At 37.4% G+C, this 24,231-nt stretch overlaps 1 protein-coding gene across 5 annotated transcripts in view; it reads right to left on the minus strand.

The window, feature by feature from the left end:
- Positions 1–23,164, minus strand: part of lima1b (LIM domain and actin binding 1b) — a 40,879-nt gene extending 17,715 nt beyond the window's left edge. For 4 of the 5 annotated variants that reach the window (XM_079483102.1, XM_079483101.1, XM_079483100.1 and 1 more), the window contains exons 1-6: positions 22,990–23,164; positions 19,635–19,762; positions 13,734–13,779; positions 4,879–5,244; positions 2,148–2,205; positions 304–422 (exon numbers count right to left, since the gene is read on the minus strand). In XM_079483102.1, the coding sequence (XP_079339228.1) occupies positions 304–422; positions 2,148–2,205; positions 4,879–5,244; positions 13,734–13,779; positions 19,635–19,756 (711 nt within the window). In that variant the 5' untranslated portion in view covers positions 19,757–19,762; positions 22,990–23,164. The remainder of the gene's footprint in view (positions 1–303; positions 423–2,147; positions 2,206–4,878; positions 5,245–13,733; positions 13,780–19,634; positions 19,763–22,989) is intronic. The other variant, XM_079483099.1, reaches the window with a different exon arrangement.
- Positions 23,165–24,231: the final 1,067 nt, after the last annotated feature.

Raw genomic sequence — 24,231 nt, forward strand, 5'->3', positions numbered from 1 at the left:
TTTGAAATGTCATGAGCATTCAAATTATTCAAAGGAAAAAAATTCCTAGAATTTATGGTTAAACCATTTGAATCATAAACTTAAGTTCGACCATCTCATACATCATCAGCCTAGGATAAATTATATTATCTGAGAAGCATATAAAATTCATATTCAAGGTTTAATCAACAAGACAATAAACAATATTCAGTTTTTTCAGCAAGTACACACTGCAGCTAATCAAAATGTACACTCACAAAATAAATGGATTTGAATAAAAGTGTCTGCTAAATGGAAATGTAAACTGCATATAAAGATACTCACACAGCACGGTTTAATAAAAGACGTCTGCCTGGTAACTGCGGCCTGATACTTTGTCATCCTGTCTCTTACAGAGGCACTGCGCTTCAGACTGGGTGTACCTATGGCAGGATTCTCAATAGCTAAAACAAAAAGCATACAAGTATTATATTTTATATTTACAATAATATTATAACACATAGTAAAATGAATAATCAATGAACCCATTAAAACTATTTATAATAACGTTATAAGTATATAGTTATGTAGTTATATATTTAGTATATTAAAACTATGGGACCCAAATCCAAAGGTTTAAATGAAATATATTTTAAGTGAGATGTCTTTATTTTACCCAATAACATAACCCAGAGTTTAAACTGTAATGGTATCATTGTTTCATGTTCACATATTGCTGATATACATTTTTATATACTGCTTGTTTTTGTTTTACGTTTTTAACTTTTTGATGACAGAATTATTATATATAATTTACATTAAAAATGATCATTAATACGAGGTGTGTAACAATAGATTGGCACATGGATCATGAAACCACTTGAAAGAGGGGGGGCATAATTCTAACCCAACAAACTAATATGAGTTTTATATGAGTTTATGTGAGTAATAGGAGTTGTATATCAGTATTTATACAAGTTTACTACACTACACTAAATACTACACATAGCTAACTGTATTTAAAGGTTTACTTTTACTACAATTTACTGCCATGGGGTGAATAATACTAAACATTCCAGGATTATTCTCCATATAGTGGACTTCAATGGACTCCAAACAGTTGAAGGTCAAAATTACAGTTTCAGTGCAGCCTCACAGGGCTTTTAACGATACCAGACTATAAATAAGGGTCTTATCTGGCGAAATGATCGGTCATTTCAGAAAGAAATTAAAATGTATATGCTTTATAAACGTAAACGTGCAATCACGACTTTACGTAATACGTTATTGCGTTGGAAATGTCACGCTTGACATTAGTGGGGCAGGGCGAAAAAATCCATCTCATCTTCTAATCCAAGTTCAAAATCATCCGACATCGTTGTTTTACCTTTTAACTCCCTTTTTTTGTAAACGGCGTTTGGCTTAGTTCAACTTGTAAACACTGACTGGGTATTCTGCCTACGTCAAGCGTGACCTTTTTAACATAAATTACGTATTACGTGAAGTCGTGAACACGCTTTGCAGAACAGAGCAAGGTGAGCGTTTGTGTTTATAAAGCATATACATTGTTATTTTTTTTTGAAAATGACTGACCATTTCGCTTGATAAGACCCTTATTCATCGTCTGGTATCCTTTAAAGCTGCACTGAAACTGTAATTTTGACCTTCAAGAGTTTGGAGTCCATTGAAGTGCACTTTTTTGAGAATAAACCTGGAATGTTTTCCTCAAAAACCTTATTTCTTTTTGACTAAAGAAAAAAAATACATAAACATCTTTGATGACAACAGGGGTGTGTAAATTATCATGAAAATGTATGTTGAAAGCGAACAATTCCTTTAATAACATACAAAACATGGCAAACTAGATCACTTTTGGCCAAAACAGGCAGAACATAGATTTGAGAGCTCAAAAAAGTTATCACATTTGTTGAGTTCATTTATTATTTATAATAGTTAGGGTTTTAAAACAATATTCATTGCATAAATTCCTATTAAAGCTACAAAAGTTGTAGTGAGTGCCTGTTACACCCCTAATGTAAAAGAGGTGCATGTGGTGTGAAATTAACTACAACGGGTGAGATCTGATGTTTTCTGTCACATATTAGGCCTATTTGCTCTGTGGATTATTTTCTTGTCTCTCTGTAACTCTGTAACAGTTTGTGTTGCTAGTGTGTCTGTAAGTCAATTACCTTTATTTCCAGTCTGTGTATCTAGGTCCTCTGTGCTCTTGTTTGCATCTTTTTGTACCTGGAAATTAATATTGAAAAAATAGTAAAGCTGACTAAGAATTCACTAAGAAATCTGAAAAATGCAGCTAATATTCAGCACGCTAAATCAAGAAAACAGACACGCAGGGTAATCTGCCACTTCTATGAATTTAGGATTTTATAAACAACAACAAAATACAGTATGTAACTAAACACATGAAATATTAAACCTGATCATGTCCTCTTTATGGATATTTTTAAGAAATTCCACTTTAGGTCATTTATGTACTGTATGAAATGTAAAATAGCGTATGGAGGCCATTTCATGGATAAAAGATTGTAATCCTCTACAATTTGCTCCTTTGTAACAGTCTTCTAGTATACAAGGGGAAACAGACCTATAAGTAATAACTGTATTAAAATAAACTTTACTGAAAATGTTAGTAGATTTCACTAAAAAATAAACTGACTTGTCAGTCAGAAACAGACCTGTCTACGGTATATGGTGCAGCTACAGTTTATAGCAGTGATTATCAAAGTGGTGAGTGGACACAGAGGTACTGCATGGGGTATGAGGGTGATCAGCAGAACAAGAGAAATTATAATACACTGTCAAACAGAGAAATGGGAATGTGAGCCAGGAGACGATCGTGAATGGAGGGGAGGACTCCCTTACCCAGAACACTTTTGCGAAAAGAGACAAAGGGGAACTGGGTTGTAGCTTTGTTGCAAAGCTTTGAACATACACTCTGCTTTCTGGGTTTTTATTAACATCTAGAGTGGTTTGTTGCTATTTGTCATCAATAGTAAACCGTAAAAATTGTTAATGGAAAAGGTTGTGGGTTTGATTCCTAGGAAAAACACATACTGATAAAATATATAGTCCAACTGCAAATTGCTTCTTTAAAAGTGTCTACAGAAGCATACACGTAACTTCCCCATTAAAACGACGTCAAGTGGTACAACCAAATTACTTCCATTACTTCGTAGAGGCACCATTTGACTTTTTCAGCTAATTTAATTTATAGTGGGAGCAGTTGTGGCCTAATTTTAGAGAGGGTCTTGTGACCCTAAGGTCGTGAGCTCAAATCTCAAGACCGTCAGGAAATGAAGGTGGGGAAGTGAATAAACAGCGATCTCTCTGCTCTCATTACTACAACTGAGGTGCCCTTGAGTAAGGCTCCTAATCCCTGACTGCTCCATGGTCGCTGCAGCAATAAAAATGGCTACAACTGCTTGGAGTGTCCGTTCATGGTGTTTGTGTGTCTGTACTAACTGCTGTGTGTGCACTTGGATGGGCAAAATGCATAGCACCAATTTTGAGTATGGGGAACTATACTTGGCCACGTGTCACTTCAATAAACAGGCGTATACTTGGATGCCAATATAGACTTTTGCCGGTGCAACAAAAATTGTATTTAACAAATATTATATTTGATTATTATTAAAAGGTGTTTATAGAAATAACATTTTACTTGTTTTACATTGGTTGTATCACCTGACACAGAAAGTGTACCAGACTACCCATTAGACAAGGGATCTCCAATCCTGCTTCCGGTGGGCTAACGTCCTGCAGACTGCAGCTCCAACCCTGCTTTAGCACACATGTCTGTAATTATCCAGCATCCCTGAAAACCTTCATTAGCAGCTTTAGCTGTTTCCCTGCGTCTAAAATTGCCTACTTCCATACTATGTGGTAGGCAAGTCATGAATAGTCCAAATTCTCAGAATGTACAAAACAATAGGCGAGAAATACCCGGAAGTGAGTGTGGATCGGATGGACACTTATCTATTCCATGAAGCCACAGGAGCTGAGCAACGATCAAATTTATAAAGCGAATCAAATAAAAATAGCGGAAAACTTCAAAGCGTGTGTCTGTTTTATAAATGTAAGTACAGATTAATACATTCCTTGTGAATAAATTATGTTTGCACCGATGCCTAGGTACAGGATGATGTAAATAGTTCAAAGAGCATACGGGTCACATGGCAATAAATCATGGCGGATGCCATACGCCTGAAATCTATTCAAAATCTATTCGAAAATCGATCTAAGGCCCCACACATACTGTCTAGAATTTACTTATTCCAATTCAGCAAATATTGTCACAGTATGCGATTTCGGATTCAAAATTTGATTGGGGTTGGAGTTGCAGTCTGCAGGATGGCAGCCCTCTAGGAGCAGGGTTGGAGATTCCTTTGCTAGACTAAGACACTCTTCTTAATGTGAATGTGTCATGGTGTGTCTCTTAAAATGGTATGAAGGGTTTGTGCTTTTGTCTGTGTTGGTTTTGTGTGGGACATAATGTCTGTCACACATTCGAAACCCGGTTCAGGGGGTATTAGAGGGTCCAAGTTTAAGCAATGAAAATGTCCACTGGGATGTTGCAGTTATTTTCACGATTTTGTATTTTGCAGTGGGGCCTACTTTTACTTTAATATTCCCATGTAGGTTGCGTGTTAACACAATGAGAGCATCCAGCTGTATAGAAAATAAATTAAAATTATGAATTGTGACTTTTGATTTTCATCATATATTAGTTTTTAGGAAATAATCAGAATCAAGACAGAAAACAAAACCTCTTTATTTTAATTGCTTCATATGCTTTGCTTCTTTACTGCAGTGTAGGTTATTCAGTGTAACATTATACTCCTAGATTAACTATTATTCTCATATTGTTTTCAAGCACAAACCCAAAGCAAATTATCTCACCTTGCTTTTGTCCTTTTGAAACATCACTCTGAGGTTGTTGAGAGGGACAGCCGGTATTTCCACAGAAGATGGAGGGAGTGGATCTGATTCAGCTTTGTTTTCTCCCTCTTCCTCCACCCGCCGCTCCCGCTTGGTCTCCATCTCAGCCTTTATTTTAGTAGGTCTCTCACAGGACATCGGCTGCTGGCTCAAGCTGGATTGTTGCATGAGTTTGTGTTGTTCTGGTGGACCATTGGGTTTGGAGGAAGCAGCTCTTTTCACAGGTGCCACGCTTAGCTGTGGAGCAGATTTGTCCTGATGTTCCCAGCGTTTCTTTAGCAAGCTCAGGTTTCCGGACCGCAAGGTTGGAGGCAAACTGTCAATTGACTGGGCAGAGAAGGTGAGATTTATTTTGTGAAGATTAATTACAGACAAAGAAAAATGTACTTACATCCACCACAACTGTCTGACAAAATGCACTATTGGATTACAATCACGCCAGTCTTTTACATTTTCCAAAGAAAGAAAAAGTACATATTGCCATGACAGCGATACAGGTTACTCACGTAACCTTGGTTCCCTGAAAGAACAGGAACAAGCATTGAGTTAGTAACAGAAATCGGACAGAGATCGATAGTGGCTTGAATGGGGGTCTGCATGGATGCTAGAAAGATTCCATCATGGGACAAAGTGGGGGTGTGGGGTGTTCAATCTCCTAGCTCCTTTGTAACCCTTTTCCCTGGGTTACTGGTTGGGTTATTTGCACTGAACATTGAAACATGACCCACCAACACAATGCCAGAGCCGGACAGTAACGGAGTACATTTACTCGAGTACAGTACTTAAGTACAATTTTGAGGGATCTGTACTTTACTTGAGTATAAGTTTTGGGGAGTACTCATGACTTTACTCAAGTACATTTGAGAGGCAAATATTGTACTCTTTACTCCGCTACATTTCTATCCATAACCGTAAGTACACGTTACTTCTAAAAAGGAAAAAGAAAAATCTCGGAAACCACCAATTTGTTTTTTCCCTCTCAAACGTGATTGGATTGTGCAGGCGCCACTTATTGGGCGAGCCTATCAGCAACAATCACCCAGACCTCAGAGCTCTATCATTTGCTGTACACAGCTGTCAATCATCTCACGTCTGCATGACACGTCCTGTGTACACTTCCTCATTCAGGACATCCGCGATGAAGCTAAAGTAACATTTCTTCACCAAAACAAGAAGCTAATAAATGCACGATTGAAGAATATGTGTTTTGTGTGTATTTTCATGCGATTTGGGGGTATTTTTATACGAATAAAGAATAAAGGTAAGGGAAGAGTAGCCAATAGCGTCATATAAAATGCTAAATATAACATGAAATGAACTTGAAAACATCGCGACCGGTCAGCTGATTTTCTTTAATTATTATTTTCTCTTCTTTGCTCTATGCTGCGTGTATAACACGGTCAGGTTCAGAGGTGTGTCACAACATTGCTATATCGCCTTCTTTGCTGGTTTAGGTTTATTGATTTCAGGGGCGGCGTTTGTGTATGGCCCTAGCGTTCAGAAAACATTGTTGAAACAAAGTACGTGTGCGTAATGAGACTCATTATAGATAATTAAACTACTTTACACTGATGTGTACATGTAGCATAGGCGTCGGAAGCATGTGTATTTGAGAATGTATAAACACCGTTAATTCACATAGCGTCATTGACGTATAGTCGGTAAGACCGAAGATATGTAGTTTTGACGTGACATCATCGTAATGTTGGTTCGAAGCTCTTTTTGGCTAAACTCGTTTGTCTGCATTTTCCACATTTAAGATCATATACAGGCATTTATTTTCAATAAAACAAAGAAACTGTCTACAAAATGCCTAACAGTGGTTTTGGAATCACGTGTGAGGTTATGGGTAATGGGGATGGTCTTTATTTTCCCAATTAGTTGGCATCCATTTAATAATTTTAATAAATCGAATAATTTACACTATTGTTATTGTATTTCATTCATAATGTACAACGCTATCTGTGAAAAATTAAAAAAATATATTGTACGGAAAGACTTTGTAGTGCAGTCGCAGTTTAGGCTATTATGTATTTTGCGATTTGCCACTAGCTATGCCAGGATTAGCTTAAAAATGAAAAGAATCAAGGCTTAACAACCTTGCGACAAGGTAAGACATGTTTTATATTTAATCTTGTTTGCTGAATCTGATCAATGGTTGGTTTATATTTTAGTCTCATAGTCGATTAACGTAGTCGTTGGTGGTGGTTATGACAACATCTGGCTGGGTTATTTTTTACTACTTTAAATTTTGTGGTTACATATATGTGGTATCATTTGGTTTCATTGTGGTTCGTTTTTGTATGGTCTGAGGAAATTTCGCCATACCCTAGGTTTTGATGAAACGCCACCACTGATTGATGAAAAAACAGAGAAACTCACATGTACACACAATTGTTAGCTGAATTGTATTTTCTAATATTACTCATTGATGTAAGCCGAGTATTTGCTTTGATGTTCTTGAGTATGCGGTGTGTTGTTTAAAACTGTTCGGTTCAAATGTGGGTGCAAAAAATCCATTAAAACTCTAGCAGAGGTGAAAAGAATAAAGCATGGTAAAAAGATTAAAATTACTTTATTTTACTTTAAATTCCTTTAACATTCTCCAAGGTATTAACATTAACATTTTTCATAACTCCATGTAGGACGTTTCTGTACATAAATGTAAGCACTGTGGCAGTAGTAATGCAATATTTAGAAAATGTACTCTTGTACTCTTGATACTCAAGTACTTTTAAAAACATGTACTTCAGTACTTTTACTTAAGTACACATCTGACTGTAGTACTTTTACTTGTACTTGAGTAAAATTTAGCAAGGGGTATCTGTACTTTTACTCAAGTAATGAACCTGTGTACTCTGTCCGCCTCTGCACAATGCTAAGATAGATCACACCATCACAAAATTCATAGACATGAAAACCAAGGCAACTGTTTTTCTAATAGTGTTTGCTTGATAAAAGACGAGAAAGCAAAGTCAACTTTATATATTTAAAATTTATAATTAAAAAAATGTATATAGCGCTTTGTACAATTTAATTGTTACAAAGAAGCTGTACATGAAAACTTAAGCAATACATTAAATTTATAAAATAGAAAAGGTATTAAGAACAAAGTGAATAGATTCACTCTCATTCACACAAGAAACACAAAAAATATAGAGTACACACACACTCACATGAGGCAGAAGGACACGGACACACATGCTCACAGCTTACATACACGAAAAACAGGTATGCACAGAATCACAGACACACACTGGCACAGACACAGAACCCATACTCACTTGGGGTCACCTAGATCAGGGGTTTTCAACTGGTTCTGTGCCAGGGACCACTATTCTGACTAACAAGTAATAGGTGGCCCAGTATTGTGTGGGTGTGTGTGTGGGGTGGAACTCCTTACCTGTTACTGTGTGTTCAACCCATGCGCGAATGAAGCGTTAACTGTGTGTTCACACCAAGCGCGAAAGAAGCGTTACTGTGTGTTCACACCAAGCGTTATTCGCACGAGTTGAAAAAAAAGATGAAAACTTGAAAATTCGTGCTGCGTTAACCAATCAGGAGCCTGCTCTAGTAGTGACGTGATTATGACATAGCGAGCGGAGGTAGAAACAACAATGAAGGACTGCGCCTCCGAAGGATCCGATGGACCCAGACACGCCGCCGAATGAGTCTATGTCTATCTTCAGCCTTCCATAGCACATAATGCGCAGCTACCCTCTCAACATAATCCATGTCCGCCATTTCGCAATTAGATGGGAGCCGCCTGCCAGAAGCCCTCCCATGAAGCAAATTTTACCCGCGAATGAAGCGAATTTCACGTGCGAATGAAGCGAATTAAATGATGGATTTTACTCGCACGAAAGGCACGAGTAAAATCCAAATGTTCAAGCGTCCAACTACTCGCGAATAGCGCGTTTTATGCGCTTGGTGTCAACACACAGTGATAGGTGCAAAGCTAGCCCATCCTGTGTCAGCTTGAATCTCAATTCCTCTATATTATTTGAGATATTTTCATTAAATTTAGTATTCACACCAATGCGCAAATAATCTGGAAATGTTTGGAAAAATGAATTATGGAAAATAGGTTATTTTAATAGTGAAATTAGGTAGGCTTGAATGCATGTCATGGACCACATGCAATGCCGCCGCGGACCACCGGTTGAAAACCCCTGACCTAGATCACAGATTCATATGTTGGGATAATTCACAGTTTAACATAATTTAAGGCATAACATGTTTACTTTTTAACTACTCCTCTCTTAATTCCCTATCTGATGAGCTATGTTATAATACTATAGTATGCATCGTACTATGTCCATAACTAAGTTAAATTATTAGGTGCAAAACTGTCAGAGCTATCCAAATAATGTAGCATGAGAAACAAAGGAACTTTCTCTGGCACACTTATCGCCTTCATGACATTGGTCCGCAGGCCACCTGGGGCAGGGCAGGTATGCACCTAAAAACACGATCACAGAAACATTCTGGCAGAAGAGAATTCAACAGACACCCGGGCTTACGGCTCCCCGCTGGGGAGGCAGCTTAGGCCCTGAAAACTTTGGAGACCTGCGCTAGACCCTAAAGCAATTCAGCAGGTCTGCATTCTGAAACCATTGAAGATTTCAATCTCCACGCGCATACGGGATATTGTTCATCACAGAGCTTGCAAGTATCCAATTATATATGTATAGAATAGCTGTGTTTAAAGTTTGTGCCTCATTGTTAAAGATGATTTTAATGGTGTTCAGAAATGTTTTACCTGCCTTGCTGCCATGTGCTCCCTCTCTCTCTTTCAGTCTCTCTCTCTCTCTCTCTCTCCCCCCGAATTTCCATAGCGCGATTGTGTTTCATTTTTCATGTACGTCTTGTTTGTGTTTGTTCGATCGGCATTTTATTAAGGATGTTAGGAAGTAGTCAGGCTGATGGAGAAGATCACGTAATACGAGACATGTTTCCGAACGTTAGATGAGGACAGTAAACGTGCTAATGTATTAGACAACTAACATGTGTTTCCAGTACATTCAGACTGTCCACCGTAGACACAGTTAAAAATTTACACAGCCGAGACCTCAGTGCAGTTTTCGGTCACTCTACACTAGCCCTCCACTGCTGCTTGTCTTGCTAGAGGGCTCAGGAACTGCCAGTCATCTGTCAACAAGGCAGACTTCATCCCGGCCTTCACCAGTCAGGCTAATCTCAATGTTCTGGCACTGACTGAAACATGGATCTGTAAAGGGAACACTGCTACACTATTGGCCCTCTCCACTAACTTCAACTTCACCCACACTCCTTGTCCTTCTGGTAATTCAATCCTCTGTCTGGTCCTTGCAGCAACGCCTCATTCGAATACCATGCAATAGCCATCACTTATCCATCAGAAATACATTGTTTTGTCTTCTATAGCTCTCCAGGTCAACTGGTAAACTTCTTAAAAAAGCTTGACACGCTACAGTCCTCCATCTCTGAAGACTACACTTTACTGGTAATGCTAGGCAACTTTAACATCCACCTAGACAAACCACAAGCAGCCGACTTCTTAGCTCTCCTCTCCTCGTTTCACCTTCACAGGACCAACACCCCTCCCACCACAGAGGACGACAGCAGCTAGATCTTGTTCTGACTCATAACTGCACAGCTAATAATATTCTAACTACTCCCCTCCATGTCTCTGACCATTTATTCATAAGGTTCCCTGTAACACTCCCCGTAATCTCACCTCCCATCCCCTAACCTGGTTTCTTTCCATTGTATTCTTCGTCCCCTCTATCTCACTCCTGCTCTTCCTTTCCAAGGCCCTCAAAAGTGTAGTATTTAACCAACTCTTTGCCTACCTTCTGGACAGTCAACAATCTGGCTTCAAGCTACATTCTACGGAGGCTGCTCTCCTGTCTGTCGTCTAAAACCTACGGCAGGCAAGGGCTAAATCCTTGTCATTTGTACATATTCTGCTTGATCTCACTGCTGCATTTGACACGGTGAACCACCAGATCCTGCTGTCCACTCTCTCCAAACTGGGCATCTCTGGAACTGCAGATCCTTTAAGGTATCCTGGAGAGGTGAGACATCCAGATCTCAACAGCTGACAACTGGAGTTCCTCAGGGATCAGTTCTTGCTCCTCTCCTGTTTTCTATATATACCACCTCCCTGGGTCCTTTTATCAAGGCACATGGGTTCTCATTGCATTTTTATGCAAATTAAACACAGCTTTATTTATCAATTCTTGGATGAAAGAGCATCACCTACAACTCAACCTCTCCAAGACAGAACTCCTGGTTATACCATTCCACCCATCAATTGAACACCACCTTACCATTTAGCTCGGATCCTTAACTATAACACCCTCCAAGTCTGCGAGGAACCGGGGGGTGATGTTCGATGACCAGCTGAATTTCCCCTCTCACATCGCAGCAACCACTTAAACTTGCAGGTATGTTTCCTACAATATCAGGAAAATCAGGCTGTTCCTGTCACGCCTCTCAGCTGCTAGTCCAAACTCTGGTCATATCAAGATTGGGCGGCCTTCCAACCAATGCAGTCAAGCCCTTGCAAATTATCTAGAATGAAGCTGCAGGTCTAGTTTTCAATCAGCCTAAAATAACCCATGCAACACCCAGTTCTTGATCTTCAGAATGGCAATTTCGACCCTTTACCTTAACTCCTGGATGTCTAAGTGGTGCCCACAGAATTACAAAGGCTTTATAAACAATAGGAAATGTTTTTGGAGGAGACCTCGCCTCTTAAAGAGAGAAGGGCTTCATCCCTCCTGGGAAGGAGATGCTCTCCTCACTAAGAATCCGACCAATAGTCTTAACAGTTCCAATGTCTGACTAACAGGGGCCCAGGCCAGGAAACAGACAGACTGGCTTAACCATCTGTCTGCTAGATGCAACGACATGTCACCTAGATTATTTACTTCCATTTGAAAACCCATCACTCTGTATCATCAATGTATAATATAGCGACTGTTCGCCAAACCAACAAATACACATCACATTTGAAATTAATACAAACAAATCTTATAAATTTTAAATGCATAATTACATATGTAAAACGGAGGAGATTCGAAAAGCTAAAAATTAGGTTGTTCAACATCAGATCCCTTCTGCGAAAGGAGCTAATCGTTAATGAAATTATTACTGATAATTTGGATGCATTTTGTTCAACAGAACCCTAGCTAAAACTGGACGACTATATTAGTTTGAATTAATCTACCTGTGGTGAGGAAGGCGGGACGAGAGCCGTGAGGCGGGGCCGGTGGCGTGAGTGATAGTTCGCACCGGTCCCGCATATCTCACGGAGGAGATCAAGAGTTTAAGAGGACAAGCAGCCGGACTGTTGACAAGAGAGGACCGGCCCCGGACATGTTACGTTTGTGTTTATGTTTTATGGCTTTACTTCCGTGTTTTTTGTTTGTTAATTTTTGATTAAAGTTTGTTAAATGTTTGTAGGTTCCCACCTCCTTCCTTCCGGGTTTCGGCACCAATATAATGAGGTTCAATAGAAGTGGAGGAGGCTGGAACCGCTGAACATTTAACAAACTTTAATAAAAAATAAACAAACAATAAACACCCCGCCTCACGGCTCTCGTCACGCCTTCCTCACCACACTACCCCACAAGGTTATCTTTACAACCATGAGCCTCGGCTAAAAGGCTTTGCTACTATCTATAACAAAACATTTAAAGCGAATTATAAATCTAGACTCAATTTTAAATCATTTGAAGTAATGGTGCTTAACACTATGCTATCAGATTAAAAAATAAATAAATTATTCTGACTACTATTTACAGAGCAATGGGTCATCATACAGACTTCATTAAATAATTCTGAGAATTTTCATCTGAATTGGTAGTTACAGTAGATAGAGCCTTAATGATTTGTAACTTTAACATCCACATTGATAATCAAAAAGATTCTTAAGGATTCATTTTTATAGATATTCTTAACCCTGCTGGTGTCAAATAAAATGTGACCACACCCAAACGTAATCATACTTTAGACTTTGTCATATGGTCTTGAAGTTGATAACATATAAGTCCTGCCCCAGAGCAATGATATCTCGGACCACTACTTCATCGCCTGTACGATTAACCCTTGTGCTGTGTTCAAAACCCTATAACACTTGAATCAAAATGACCAGCCTATCAAAGAGAGCATATGAAATCACGCCATATGCTATATTATCACCAAATATTGGATACAAATTTTTGGTCACCTTGTTTTCTTTCATTAAGGACTGGTTTTCTGTTTCGTTTTTAAGGAATTAGTCATAGGCCTAGTTAATCTGAATTTAGGCACCTCAGTCTTTGACTGAAATAAGCTTTTTTTTAATTAATTTTGACAATATTAAATAAAATATGACCAAAATTTGCATTGTAGCCTACTTTAATGTGGACTAATTTGTTAAGCCTGAAAGTTTGTTTTGAAATGCGATATTTGGAAGAATGCTTATAACCAAACAGATTTTGCCACCATTGACTCCCGTAGTAAAAGAACTTCACAAAAGAAGACATTTTGAAGAATGTAGGACAGCAATCACTTCTGGGGCACTTTTGACCACAATGTCCCAAATCCCAAACAAATAAAGGCATTTTGCAGCCATGGTAAAGTCAGCTTCCACGTCCAGTGTTTGAATCCCTTTAGTCAGACGATGGTTGTTTATTACAACAGATGAGTTTACAATGAACAGGCAGGTAAATAAATAGGATATAATGGATAGCGTAGCTCAGAGCGGAGGGACGTTTCTTATGTATATATACGAAATAAGAGCTACAACAATGGTACATTTTATAAAGTGCAATGGCAGAACTTACCAATTTCTTTTTGTCTGCACTTATCTCCTCAGCGGCTTTCTGATATCTTTAAGGTAAGAAAACAGAAAAAGAAAACAAATTAGATTCGATATGAACAAAGCAATGTGCAGTGAGCAAATGAAAAATTTGCCAAACCAGTTTATCAATTAGTATGAAATGTGATGGTACAATATTGTGTTTATGGGACATTAACATATTATCCTAACTGTTCAGATTTAAAATATTCTCTTTTTGGGAATATATTAGATGCCACAATTGAAATACTACTCCTGGACACTGATAGCTTCATCGTGTAAGACACGCCTCAATTCATTATTTTTTAGATGGTACTTTACTTTATTGGTACTTTATTGACATAATTGTATGTAATTTTTCTAAACCATTGAATGTAAAACAAGAAACATACAGTAACAATAACAACAGTTTAAAATAAGATGCTAAGAAAATGATAAAATATTGTAAAACATGTAAATATTACAATTAATTTTGAAATATAAACAAATGAAAATCCAAATAACATTTTAAACACAAAGAGAAAAATAAATCGCTTTATGTGGAGATTAATGGTCCCAGCATACTACATTACCTACTCCAGAGCAGGGGCGGTGCAAGGACTTTTTTCTTGGGGGTGCTTAGTGTGGGCTAATACAATTATTAAATTAATAAATGCCCTAGCTAGACAACATGCACTTTTCCCATTTAAATACAGAATGGCTTCTTAAAATATTGTTTTAGCGCATTAGCCTGCATATTTCCCATGGCTGCACTTAACGTTATAGTTATTGTTAAATAAGATTAAGTGACCATTTTAGAACAAGCTAACATTATATAATTTGCTTTTTTTACATTTTGTTTGCAATGTGAAAAGTAACCTACGAAACAAACTTATTTATGAACAAAAAAAAAATAGGAAAAGCAAATGAAGCAGAATACAGCCATGAACACACTGAGCGTACTGTTGCGTACAGTCAGCGTATGGTTGTTTATTACTTTACAAGATTCTGTTAAGAAAAAATAGCATATCCACAAGCACAAGGTTCGAGTACTTTCACTAAGGGTCCTTTACTTGCCTGATTATTCCATCTATAACCAAAAGCAAACTAATCAACACTACAGCCTACTAATCTGTTCTTGCTTTTGAAATAGAAATCTCAATAAAGCTCACGTATTTTAGCAAAGACCATGACGTGTTCCCATAAAGTGCAGATTAATCAAAACGTTGAATATATTCGACCCAAACTCCATATAACTCTTTAAGTTTTACAATCTTGTAACTATGACGTAAATTCAGATAGCACCCACGCTCCACTTACAAAAACACCACAACATCTGATTTGCCTCAGCATGCATTACAATCCGGTTTAAATTTAGCCTGCCTGCTCTTGAGCTGCAAAATGGAGAGTTTCTCTTCCAGGTCAATGCGATTTGTATTAAGTGATTTTGTATTGAGTTCGCTGCATCCAAAAGTCACATTTTCTTACAGGATATTAGGAAATCCTTGGGGGTGCTTTGCCTGGGCTAAGCTGTTTTCTGACGTGGCCTAGCTCCGAGTCCTTCCTCTTTCCTGGGGTCAACATTAATGGAAGCTAACTTCATGTTGTTGTCATGTTCTGTCACACTACACCCAGAGACCAGACAGGACGGAAATCCAAACAAGATATTTGATTCCATAGATAAGCAGCAATCAGGCAAGTTATCCAAAAAACATCTAAATACAGATCATTAATACAAGAACATTCAAAAACAAGTAAGTGACAAAATTCTGAATGGGAGGAGTGAGTATTTAAAGAGTGAATATTTTGTGATTTTTAAGGTCCTATTTTGCTTAACGGAGTGTCCGGCAACAAGTTTGCGTACATACAAGGTGTAAAACCCTTTAATTTTCAAAAAAATAGGCAGTTATTATTAAATTACTTCTTGATTGACTCTCAAATGATTAGTTCGGTGATTCAAGTTCAAGTTCAAGTTCAAGTTACTTTATTTATACCCGAAGGTAGATTTTGTTTGCAGTAGAGTCACACATCATCACACATTCAGCTGTCTGATCCCCTCCTTTCAGGCTACTCTGACCTGGTTGGTTAGATGTTCTAGTCTGCTGTGATTGGTCTACCCCGTATATCATCACCGTGTCACAAATGGAACGTAGTCGGGCATTACACAGAGTGACGCAAATATGACGCGGAACTGAAAATTGAATGACAGAAGACTTGATTCAGAGTCCACTTTTTTCCCAAGCCAATAACATTGTTATGCGTTCACTTTCAGCTTTAAAACTTAGCGGACTGCTTACATTCACACACAGCAACATCACACACTGTAAGAAATGTAGAATAAGTAATAAAAATTAAAAACAAAACAAACTTTTTTATAACATTTACTTTGGGAATTTGTTAAATTTTTAAAGAGTTTTGTAGACATGTTTCAAATGCAAGTAGTGAATGAGGATCGTAAAATCTTGAAGGCCAAATATTTTGTGCCCAAATGGAAACGGTGTCATCATGTTCAAAAACCTATGCAATCGCCTTAACAAAGCTGCTTAGCGGTCTTTGCTATTGCCTTATCGAAGCTCCTGAAGTCATTCATTTACACACAACAGGCTGGATTCACAATAAAACTGTATTTAATCTAAACTTAAGCCTTAAATTGAAGAGGGAAATTTTGTCACTGCTTTCCGTCTCTAAATGACTTTTTTATACTGGATGCGATGAGCTAATGTAATACGAATGACCTACAAACTGTTCGTTTTTTGATAGTTTTCATATTATCCAATAGAACTCAGACTGTGGTCCGCTTAATTAAGACCAAATATAGACCAAAATTATGAAGATAATTTGTGTTAATATTAATTTGTATTATAATTTGATTGTATAATAATTGTATTAAATAAACAATTTGTTGAATAGGTCCTGTAGTTTGTTCACATTTAAAGCAACCGTATAGTATTGTATATTGACATCTAGCGGTTGAGCTTGGTATCGGAGTCTAAATTCTAAATATGGGAGAAACAAGTTTAGCCAAGTAAAGTTTCTTTTGATCGCTATCAGAAATAAGCTACAGGCATTCTATTGTTTGAGAATGTGTACCGGAAGTTAACTACAGGCCATTTACGCGTGCATGCGCAGTAACGTTTGTTTATGTTGACACTTAATTTCTAAACAAACTATTCCTTTAAATCGGCCATGTGCTTTGTAATGAACCATATTGTGCATACAAATGATTTGCAGACGTTGCTGACTGACAATACCTACCTAATATATGTTTTGATTTTGAGGTAAAATCTCATCAGAGATCAGGGGCCAGATTTACTTGCTAATTTGCGCTGCTTTTAGTAGATTGTGTTGGTCATTATGGGAATGAGCTATTGCGCCTGTGTTTTTTAATGTGCGCATTGTTAGTAAATCACCAGAGGGAATTTTGCCCCATCCGTGCTTTCTTTTTAATCTGGCCCCAAATCTGATGTGCAGTACAATTATAAAAAAAAGAGTTTTGAAATGTAAAACATTTACATTTTTAGATTTTCCAGCACAAATACTATGTGTTCGTACTAAAACAAATTATCAAGAGCATTTCATCATGATGTATATTGATTCATGTATAATAATGAGGACATGTATAGACACTGTTGAATTTATTTGCTTAAAATAAAAGGCTGTCAAGAAAATGATCTGTCTTTAGATTGTGGCATATTGCGCTTCTCTTTATGATGCTTCATTGTGGACCAGGTTTTAAAAAGGTGAGCCTACACAAGTTTCAAGTTGTCTCTACACCCATCACCTTAGTGCTCCCCTAGAGGGCACTTCCCACATCCCCAAAATGCCATGTCAACCATGAATTTATTCACCTGTAGCTAATAACCCCTGTTCACTCATTCTATTGAAGTCTTGTTGGTGTAACACTGCATTTATGAGTGATCATGGCGTTTTGTGTTGTGTCTGTCTTTTGGATTTACCTCGTTTCTTGTATCTTGACATGGTGTTTGTTTGTTTGTTTGTTTGTTTGTATGGATTGTGTTTTGACCTCAGCCTGTTTGGATTACGAATCTGGATTACCCTTTCAATAAACACTGCATTTGGATTCTCAGAGCAGTATCATTACACCTACATGTTTGATATTAAGAGTTTGTTAGTTTTATGTTCTTCGGATTATTGTGTTCAAGCCCCCTATATCAATCAAACCAAATAAAACCAAATCCCTTTATTGACATTTCTGTATCTTAAAACATAGTATGACAAATTACACATAATTTACATATAACTACACAGCAGCAAATATGCATATAATGTGTGTAATGTAGAGATATTGGTAAGTATTTGTAGTATATACTGTCTTACTGTCGGTGTTAGAGTTCTTATTGATTGTCCATACTAGTGGGGGATAAAGTCGAGTGCATGAAATGTTTATTGTACTTACATTTATTAATTTAGTGAAGTATCTTTTATTAAATTTAGTGCAGTGTATTGTCACTAAACTCTGCCCTCTTGCGGGGAGTTTTGGGTAATATCAGCCGGTCAAGTCAAGTCAACTTTACTTATATAGTGCTTTTGACAATTTGCATTGTTACAAAGCAGCTGTACATAAAACATTGACTATTAGCAAAACATAAGGTTATGCAAGTTGTCACGATCGTCAGCTGGAGTGCCCATTGAGAACCACCAGAGGGCACTCCACATCAGACCATCACTCACTCACAAACTACATTTCCCAGAACTCACTTCCCGGACTCATCATCACTGATCACATTCACCTGTATCTCATCACCCTATTAGTCTCACTCTATATATACCATGTTCACTTATTCACACACTGCGAAGTCTTGTTTTAGCCCGTCTAGCATTTCTGAGCGTTTTCTGGTATTGATCTTTTCCGTGTATTACTTTGGACTTTTTGATATCGACTGTGATTCCCTGCTGCCTGCCCCGACCTCTGCTTTGTTTACGACCTTGAATCTGCCTGTCTACCTTATCCTTGACGCTGTCGTGTGACCTTTGCCTGTTTGACTATTCTTAGAATAAAATACTGCACATGGATCCGAATGTCTCTGACTCCTCGTTACACAAGTCAAAACACAGCTCAAATATCAAACGGGCTATAAATTCCTATATGCAGTGTTAATTAAATAAGACTATAAAATTCTATCAGCAAAAGAGTATGCAAACGGTGGTGAGGAACCCAAAACTCCATTAGAGGAGAAATAAACCTCAGAGGAAAACCAGGCCTAACCAGGGGATTCCAGTTCCCCTCTGGCAAAAGCTCCAGCCTCTGCACAAGCTCGACAATGCTTGCACAACACGGCAAAATAAAAAATAATTTGATTTAAGATTATCATTAATAATTTTGTAGAGTCGCCACGTCCTTTGTCCGGCTCTATTATCACAGCATTTTTCAGGTCTGGGCATGGACTGCGTCCTGCTCGCTCTGGTAACCTTGGTAACGTTGGCTCTGTAAGTGTCCATGGGTCGAATTTTCAACATTTCTGCATACTACTTTTCCTATTATTAGCCAAGGACTGCTGCTCTTAATCCTGGTCCTTGCGACCCGCAGCTCGGCAAATTTTGCATCTCTCTCTTGTTTTACGGAACTGAAAACATGGCAGAATATTCAGTGATGTTCACTTCGCAGGGCGCTTACGGTCATATTGAACAGACCTCTGAAGGGATTAAAGAAACATACATAATATGCAGAGTGGTGGGTCGCGAGGGCCAGATTTAAGAACCGCTGGCCTAGAACATAATTAAAACAATTAATTAACAGCGACAAAATTTTAATTTTATTAAGATATACATAATTGAAACAGGTAAACTAAATCAATTCAGTTGTGTTCTTAAGAATTGTGATGAATGTTGCACGGATTGTTAATACACTTTTATTTTTATTGATTTCACATAATCCACACACACTTACTTTGAAAACCGTTCAGCGATGGCTTTACCCTTACCACGGCTCCCAACCAATGATATCTCTTTAGCTGTTATCCTTAAAGACTGTGATGCCCATTGTCTTCTGCTAAATGACCCAGTGTCCATCTCTGCCTGTCAAAAAAAATACAAGGAAACATGATAAAAGAAAAATGTTTGTCAATAAATTTACATTTACTACAATAAAACAATTACAATTCTATGAAAATTTGAAAAGACAACAATTTGGTCAAGAAATATAGATTTACTTATTCTTGTCATACGATTCCATTACCTACAAAAGCATGAACTGTAGAATTTTATAAAGGAAGTGCTTATTCAGTTCTATTAAGCAAGTGTGTGTCAAATACTGCATCCGATGTAAATGAGCAGTGTAAGAAAGAACTGAGTATGTAAGAAAATAATGGTCTGAAAGATTATAATCTGTTTTAAAGTAGAAAAATGCACAGTGGCCAAGAAATTCAAAACAAACAACAAATTGGAAAAGTAACAAATCTGGAAACAAAATTAATAAATAGTCAGAAAACACAATTACAAATTAGACCAAGAACACAAGGTAAGCATTATGTGGTAATAGAATTGTTACTGCTGATTGAACAAAACTCCTGTACAGTAAACATATCCAGGAAATGCATAATAGAGATGTTTGGATCACCCAAATGATTGTTAAAAATATTGTATTATTCACATACCATTATTCACAAACATTTGCAACGTCATAACTTTTTAACAATATTGAACATCACAATTCTGTCCCGTCACGTCTGTGCCACGCAGTCCAAAGATGGTGTGAGCCAATTTGGGTGGAGTCTTAATGTAACACATGTAATGAGATAAGATGAGTGGATGACATGTGCTGAGTGGAATTTCGGTATATCAATGGGTTCAAAGGTTACAGCCATTTGATAATGAACACAGGAACAGGGTAACTATAGAGAGTATGCATTGACGTCACTTCCTCACGTGAACACTCCGCAGCTCGTCTCTGTGAGTGGTAAAACACTCAGCAAAATACGGATTTCAATAGGCAAAACCAAGAAACCGTGACGAAAAAAATGAAATGATTTGCTCAAATTAAATGCAGTTGGACCCGGTAGAGATTTGACTTACGATCCAGGGCCCGTATGTATAAAGCCAATCTAAAATTTTACTTATAAGTGTAACAATTCTTAGAATTACATCATTTTACGATTATTCTTACACTTAAGAATAAGATGATTCATAAAGGTTCATAAGTGTTAAGACGAGGTCTTAGCTCCTAAATTATTTAAGAGAGCTAAAGTGGTCTCCTTACCTAGTTAAGAGTAACAAGATGGCAGTATAGAGACAGATATCATGGACTTTACAACAAAGAAACAATGTTTTGGTATCACATGACGACGGAGTTAATGAAATATTTAAAAAAATCTAAATGGATACATATTTGTAATATATTTGCAATATATAATGCAAAATACAATTTAAGAACTGAAATTTGGTTGAAAATTTTAAATGACTGGTTACTGGTCTGATTGTACAATCAATGGCACAAAAACGTTATCCTGTTCTTAACAGTGTACAGATAATGGTAACCACTACTGCATTCAGTCTCTTTAACACTCGATTCCCTCAACTTATGTGTGTTGTGAGGACACGAGCATAACCTCTATAAATAGAGTCCAGGAATGAGGCTGATCGCTGTCAGGTGCGGGTGTGGGTGATGACAAACACGGGACAGGTGAGGGAGCGTGGAGAATGAGGAGGTGAAGTCCAGGAGGGAAACACAGGGAAATAGAAAGGGAAACGTTGACAGTTCAGGGCAGTACTAAATTAATAAACAAATCTTATTTTTTAAAATTCCTCTTACTTTTCTACCAGATTTTGCCAGATGCATCTAAATATATCAAAAATAACCTTTGTTAAGCTTCAAAATGGCAGATAATATTCAAACAATATAGCAAGGGTTCTTGAGGGTTTCAAATGTTATCTGGTATTTTATTAAAGTCTTGACCTGTGAGAGCATATACAAACGATATAGTTGTTCTGCTTGTGGCACTGTTTTAACATAAACTTCCTTAACTGCAAAACGCCGTCTTCGCTTGTTTCTCACCAAACCTGTATGCCTTTAGGCAACTGGAGCTATTTTATTAAGCTTTTGTGTACATTTAAGCTTGAAAAGCAGTTCAATCGATTATATTGATTCGTTCAAAGTTATGGATCCTAAATATTTCAGTTTAGATCTCACCATAACCACAGACACACACTGCTAAAAACACAAAAATTGAAACACTGCATTTTAAATCAAAAATATATTTCACAAGTTTGTATGCTAATATAATCTTAGCATATTACTGTAAATAGTAGGCTACTGTTCTGGCTTACTGTCCTACAGTGTATTAAGGGATTGGCGAGGGTATTCAACTCTGAATTGGTCTATCAGCTATTTTATATGATCTTCAGCAGTAATCTCCAACTTTTGGTAAAACTTTAACCAACACTTGGATTTTTTCAGATACACAAACATTTCCAGTTCGGCTGTTTACAAATGTAATTGTGGATCACAAAAATAAAAATATTTCAAAATCAAGAAAGGATACGATGTAATGATTAATTTAGGGGAACAAATAAAGGCCTTTGACAGCACACTTGAATAAACGCCCTCAGTAATGATTGACATACTGTAACCAAAGCAAAGAGCTACACACTGAGTCATCAAGAGCAAAATCACCTAAACACACTATATGACCCGTTTACCTGCAAGTATATGAAATAAAAAACCAATAACACGCACCTAAAAATATAAGCAACTTAAAAATACAGTTGATTATTACCAGATTTAAAATAACACTTAATTTTAAGAGATACAGGGTACATTACATTGCTGAAAAGAGTGAACTGAAAATTACAAGTCAACCAAATTACCAATAACCAGTTAACCGATAGGTTGCAGTTTTTCGAACCTTGTAAGCAAATGTATGGTAAAAGCTCATTTGAATTTATTTTTGTAGGTACTTAGAATCCAATATTCGAGCACATGCATGTTTGTGTCTTTAGTTCTGGAACACTACAGACTATTATGTCACTCTGGCAGAACACAAAAGCTTCCTTCTTCCTGAGAAGGGTTAGTTGTCAAACTGGAACTTCACCTGACGTGGAATACCGGCTGCTAGAAAAGCTATTAAACCCCTGTTTAACTGTCTAGTCTGTTTAAAGCTGACTAGTGTTGTTCTTAAACCAATAGTGAAATCTATGCAATGTAAATGTTTGAATGTTTTAGATAAATAATACAAAAACTTTAGACGATCAACCTTATCTACCCCTTTTTTTCATCACTCTTCTCAGCTCAATGTGGACCGACCCACCTCTATAATTCAACTGCAGTTTCTCCAGTCTTTGAAGTTACGTTTCTTGTGTGTTCTTGTTGAAGTTTCTGCTACGGTTAATTACACCTGTATTTTGAGTCACTTAATTTCCTCGAGAAGACTACAGATGACTGATATCTGACACTTCTTGTCCTTCTGGAAGTGAGTTTGTCTTGTGATACTTTACAAAGGGTGGAGTCAGGGAAAGGTCCACCAAGAGTGGTTGAACTCTCATCATGTGACAGCACGCGCCAGCGGACCTAGGCATTATGTGTCACCTGGCAGGTGTGCTTTGAACTGGGGTGTGTGTACCTGTGCTATTCTTCTGTTCTGCTATTCTAATGGTTTAACTGAACAAAAAGTGACTGCCTGTTATCTCCAGTAATGCACAAAGATTGACAACATGAATAAAAAGTTTACATATTGTATATTTCACTGCTATTAAGAAAATGCTTCCAGCTTTACCTGCCATGCTGTATTTATGAGGGAACAATATATCAGCTGAGCTTTTTGGACCTGCTATGAATTTCCTCTTCTCTCAATTTGAGATGCTGTTCAAGACTTCAAAAAAGTTTAATCATCATTAAGAGTTTTATTTAAACATTGTGAAGGAGCCTTTTGCCCTTGTTTTGGCTGTACAACATTTTGAAGTATATTTGTTCCACCAATCATTGTTTATATTGATCATAATACATTAATGCTTTAGATTACGTCCCGTAATGTACCGCATAATTAAACAGAATTTACTGCGTAAATTCTGAATTAATAATGTACCTCTACAGTACATATCTGTAAGTAAAATGGAACAAAAAGCTAAGTTTGGGGAATAAAGAAGTCAGGATATATTTAAATAAAGTTAAGTTATTTCATTTATGCTGCCTGCACTTGGGTTCTCTCCTTGGATGTTCCTGACACTTTGTATAATACATATTTAACTGGAATATTAATCAAATTATGCATAAAATTGAATCTTTAAATCTATGCAATCCTCCATGAGAGGGACAATGTGTTTAAATAAAATTATAAAAATTATTTAACTGTTTGGTCATTGGGACTGTCATGTCGTGAACGACAATAATATGTTTCTCTCCACACAAAACACGTGGGACAGTCATGACCCTGCCACCAGACTAGAAAATAATGACAAGGTGAGGCAGGACATGACAGTACCCCCCCACCCTCAATGGATGCCCCTTGGCATCCCTTGAGGGGACACACTAACGGGACATGACCAACTGGACA

Source organism: Barbatula barbatula, assembly GCF_947034865.1.
Source record: "Barbatula barbatula genome assembly, chromosome: 20".
In the NCBI taxonomy this organism is placed as follows: Eukaryota; Metazoa; Chordata; class Actinopteri; order Cypriniformes; family Nemacheilidae; genus Barbatula; species Barbatula barbatula.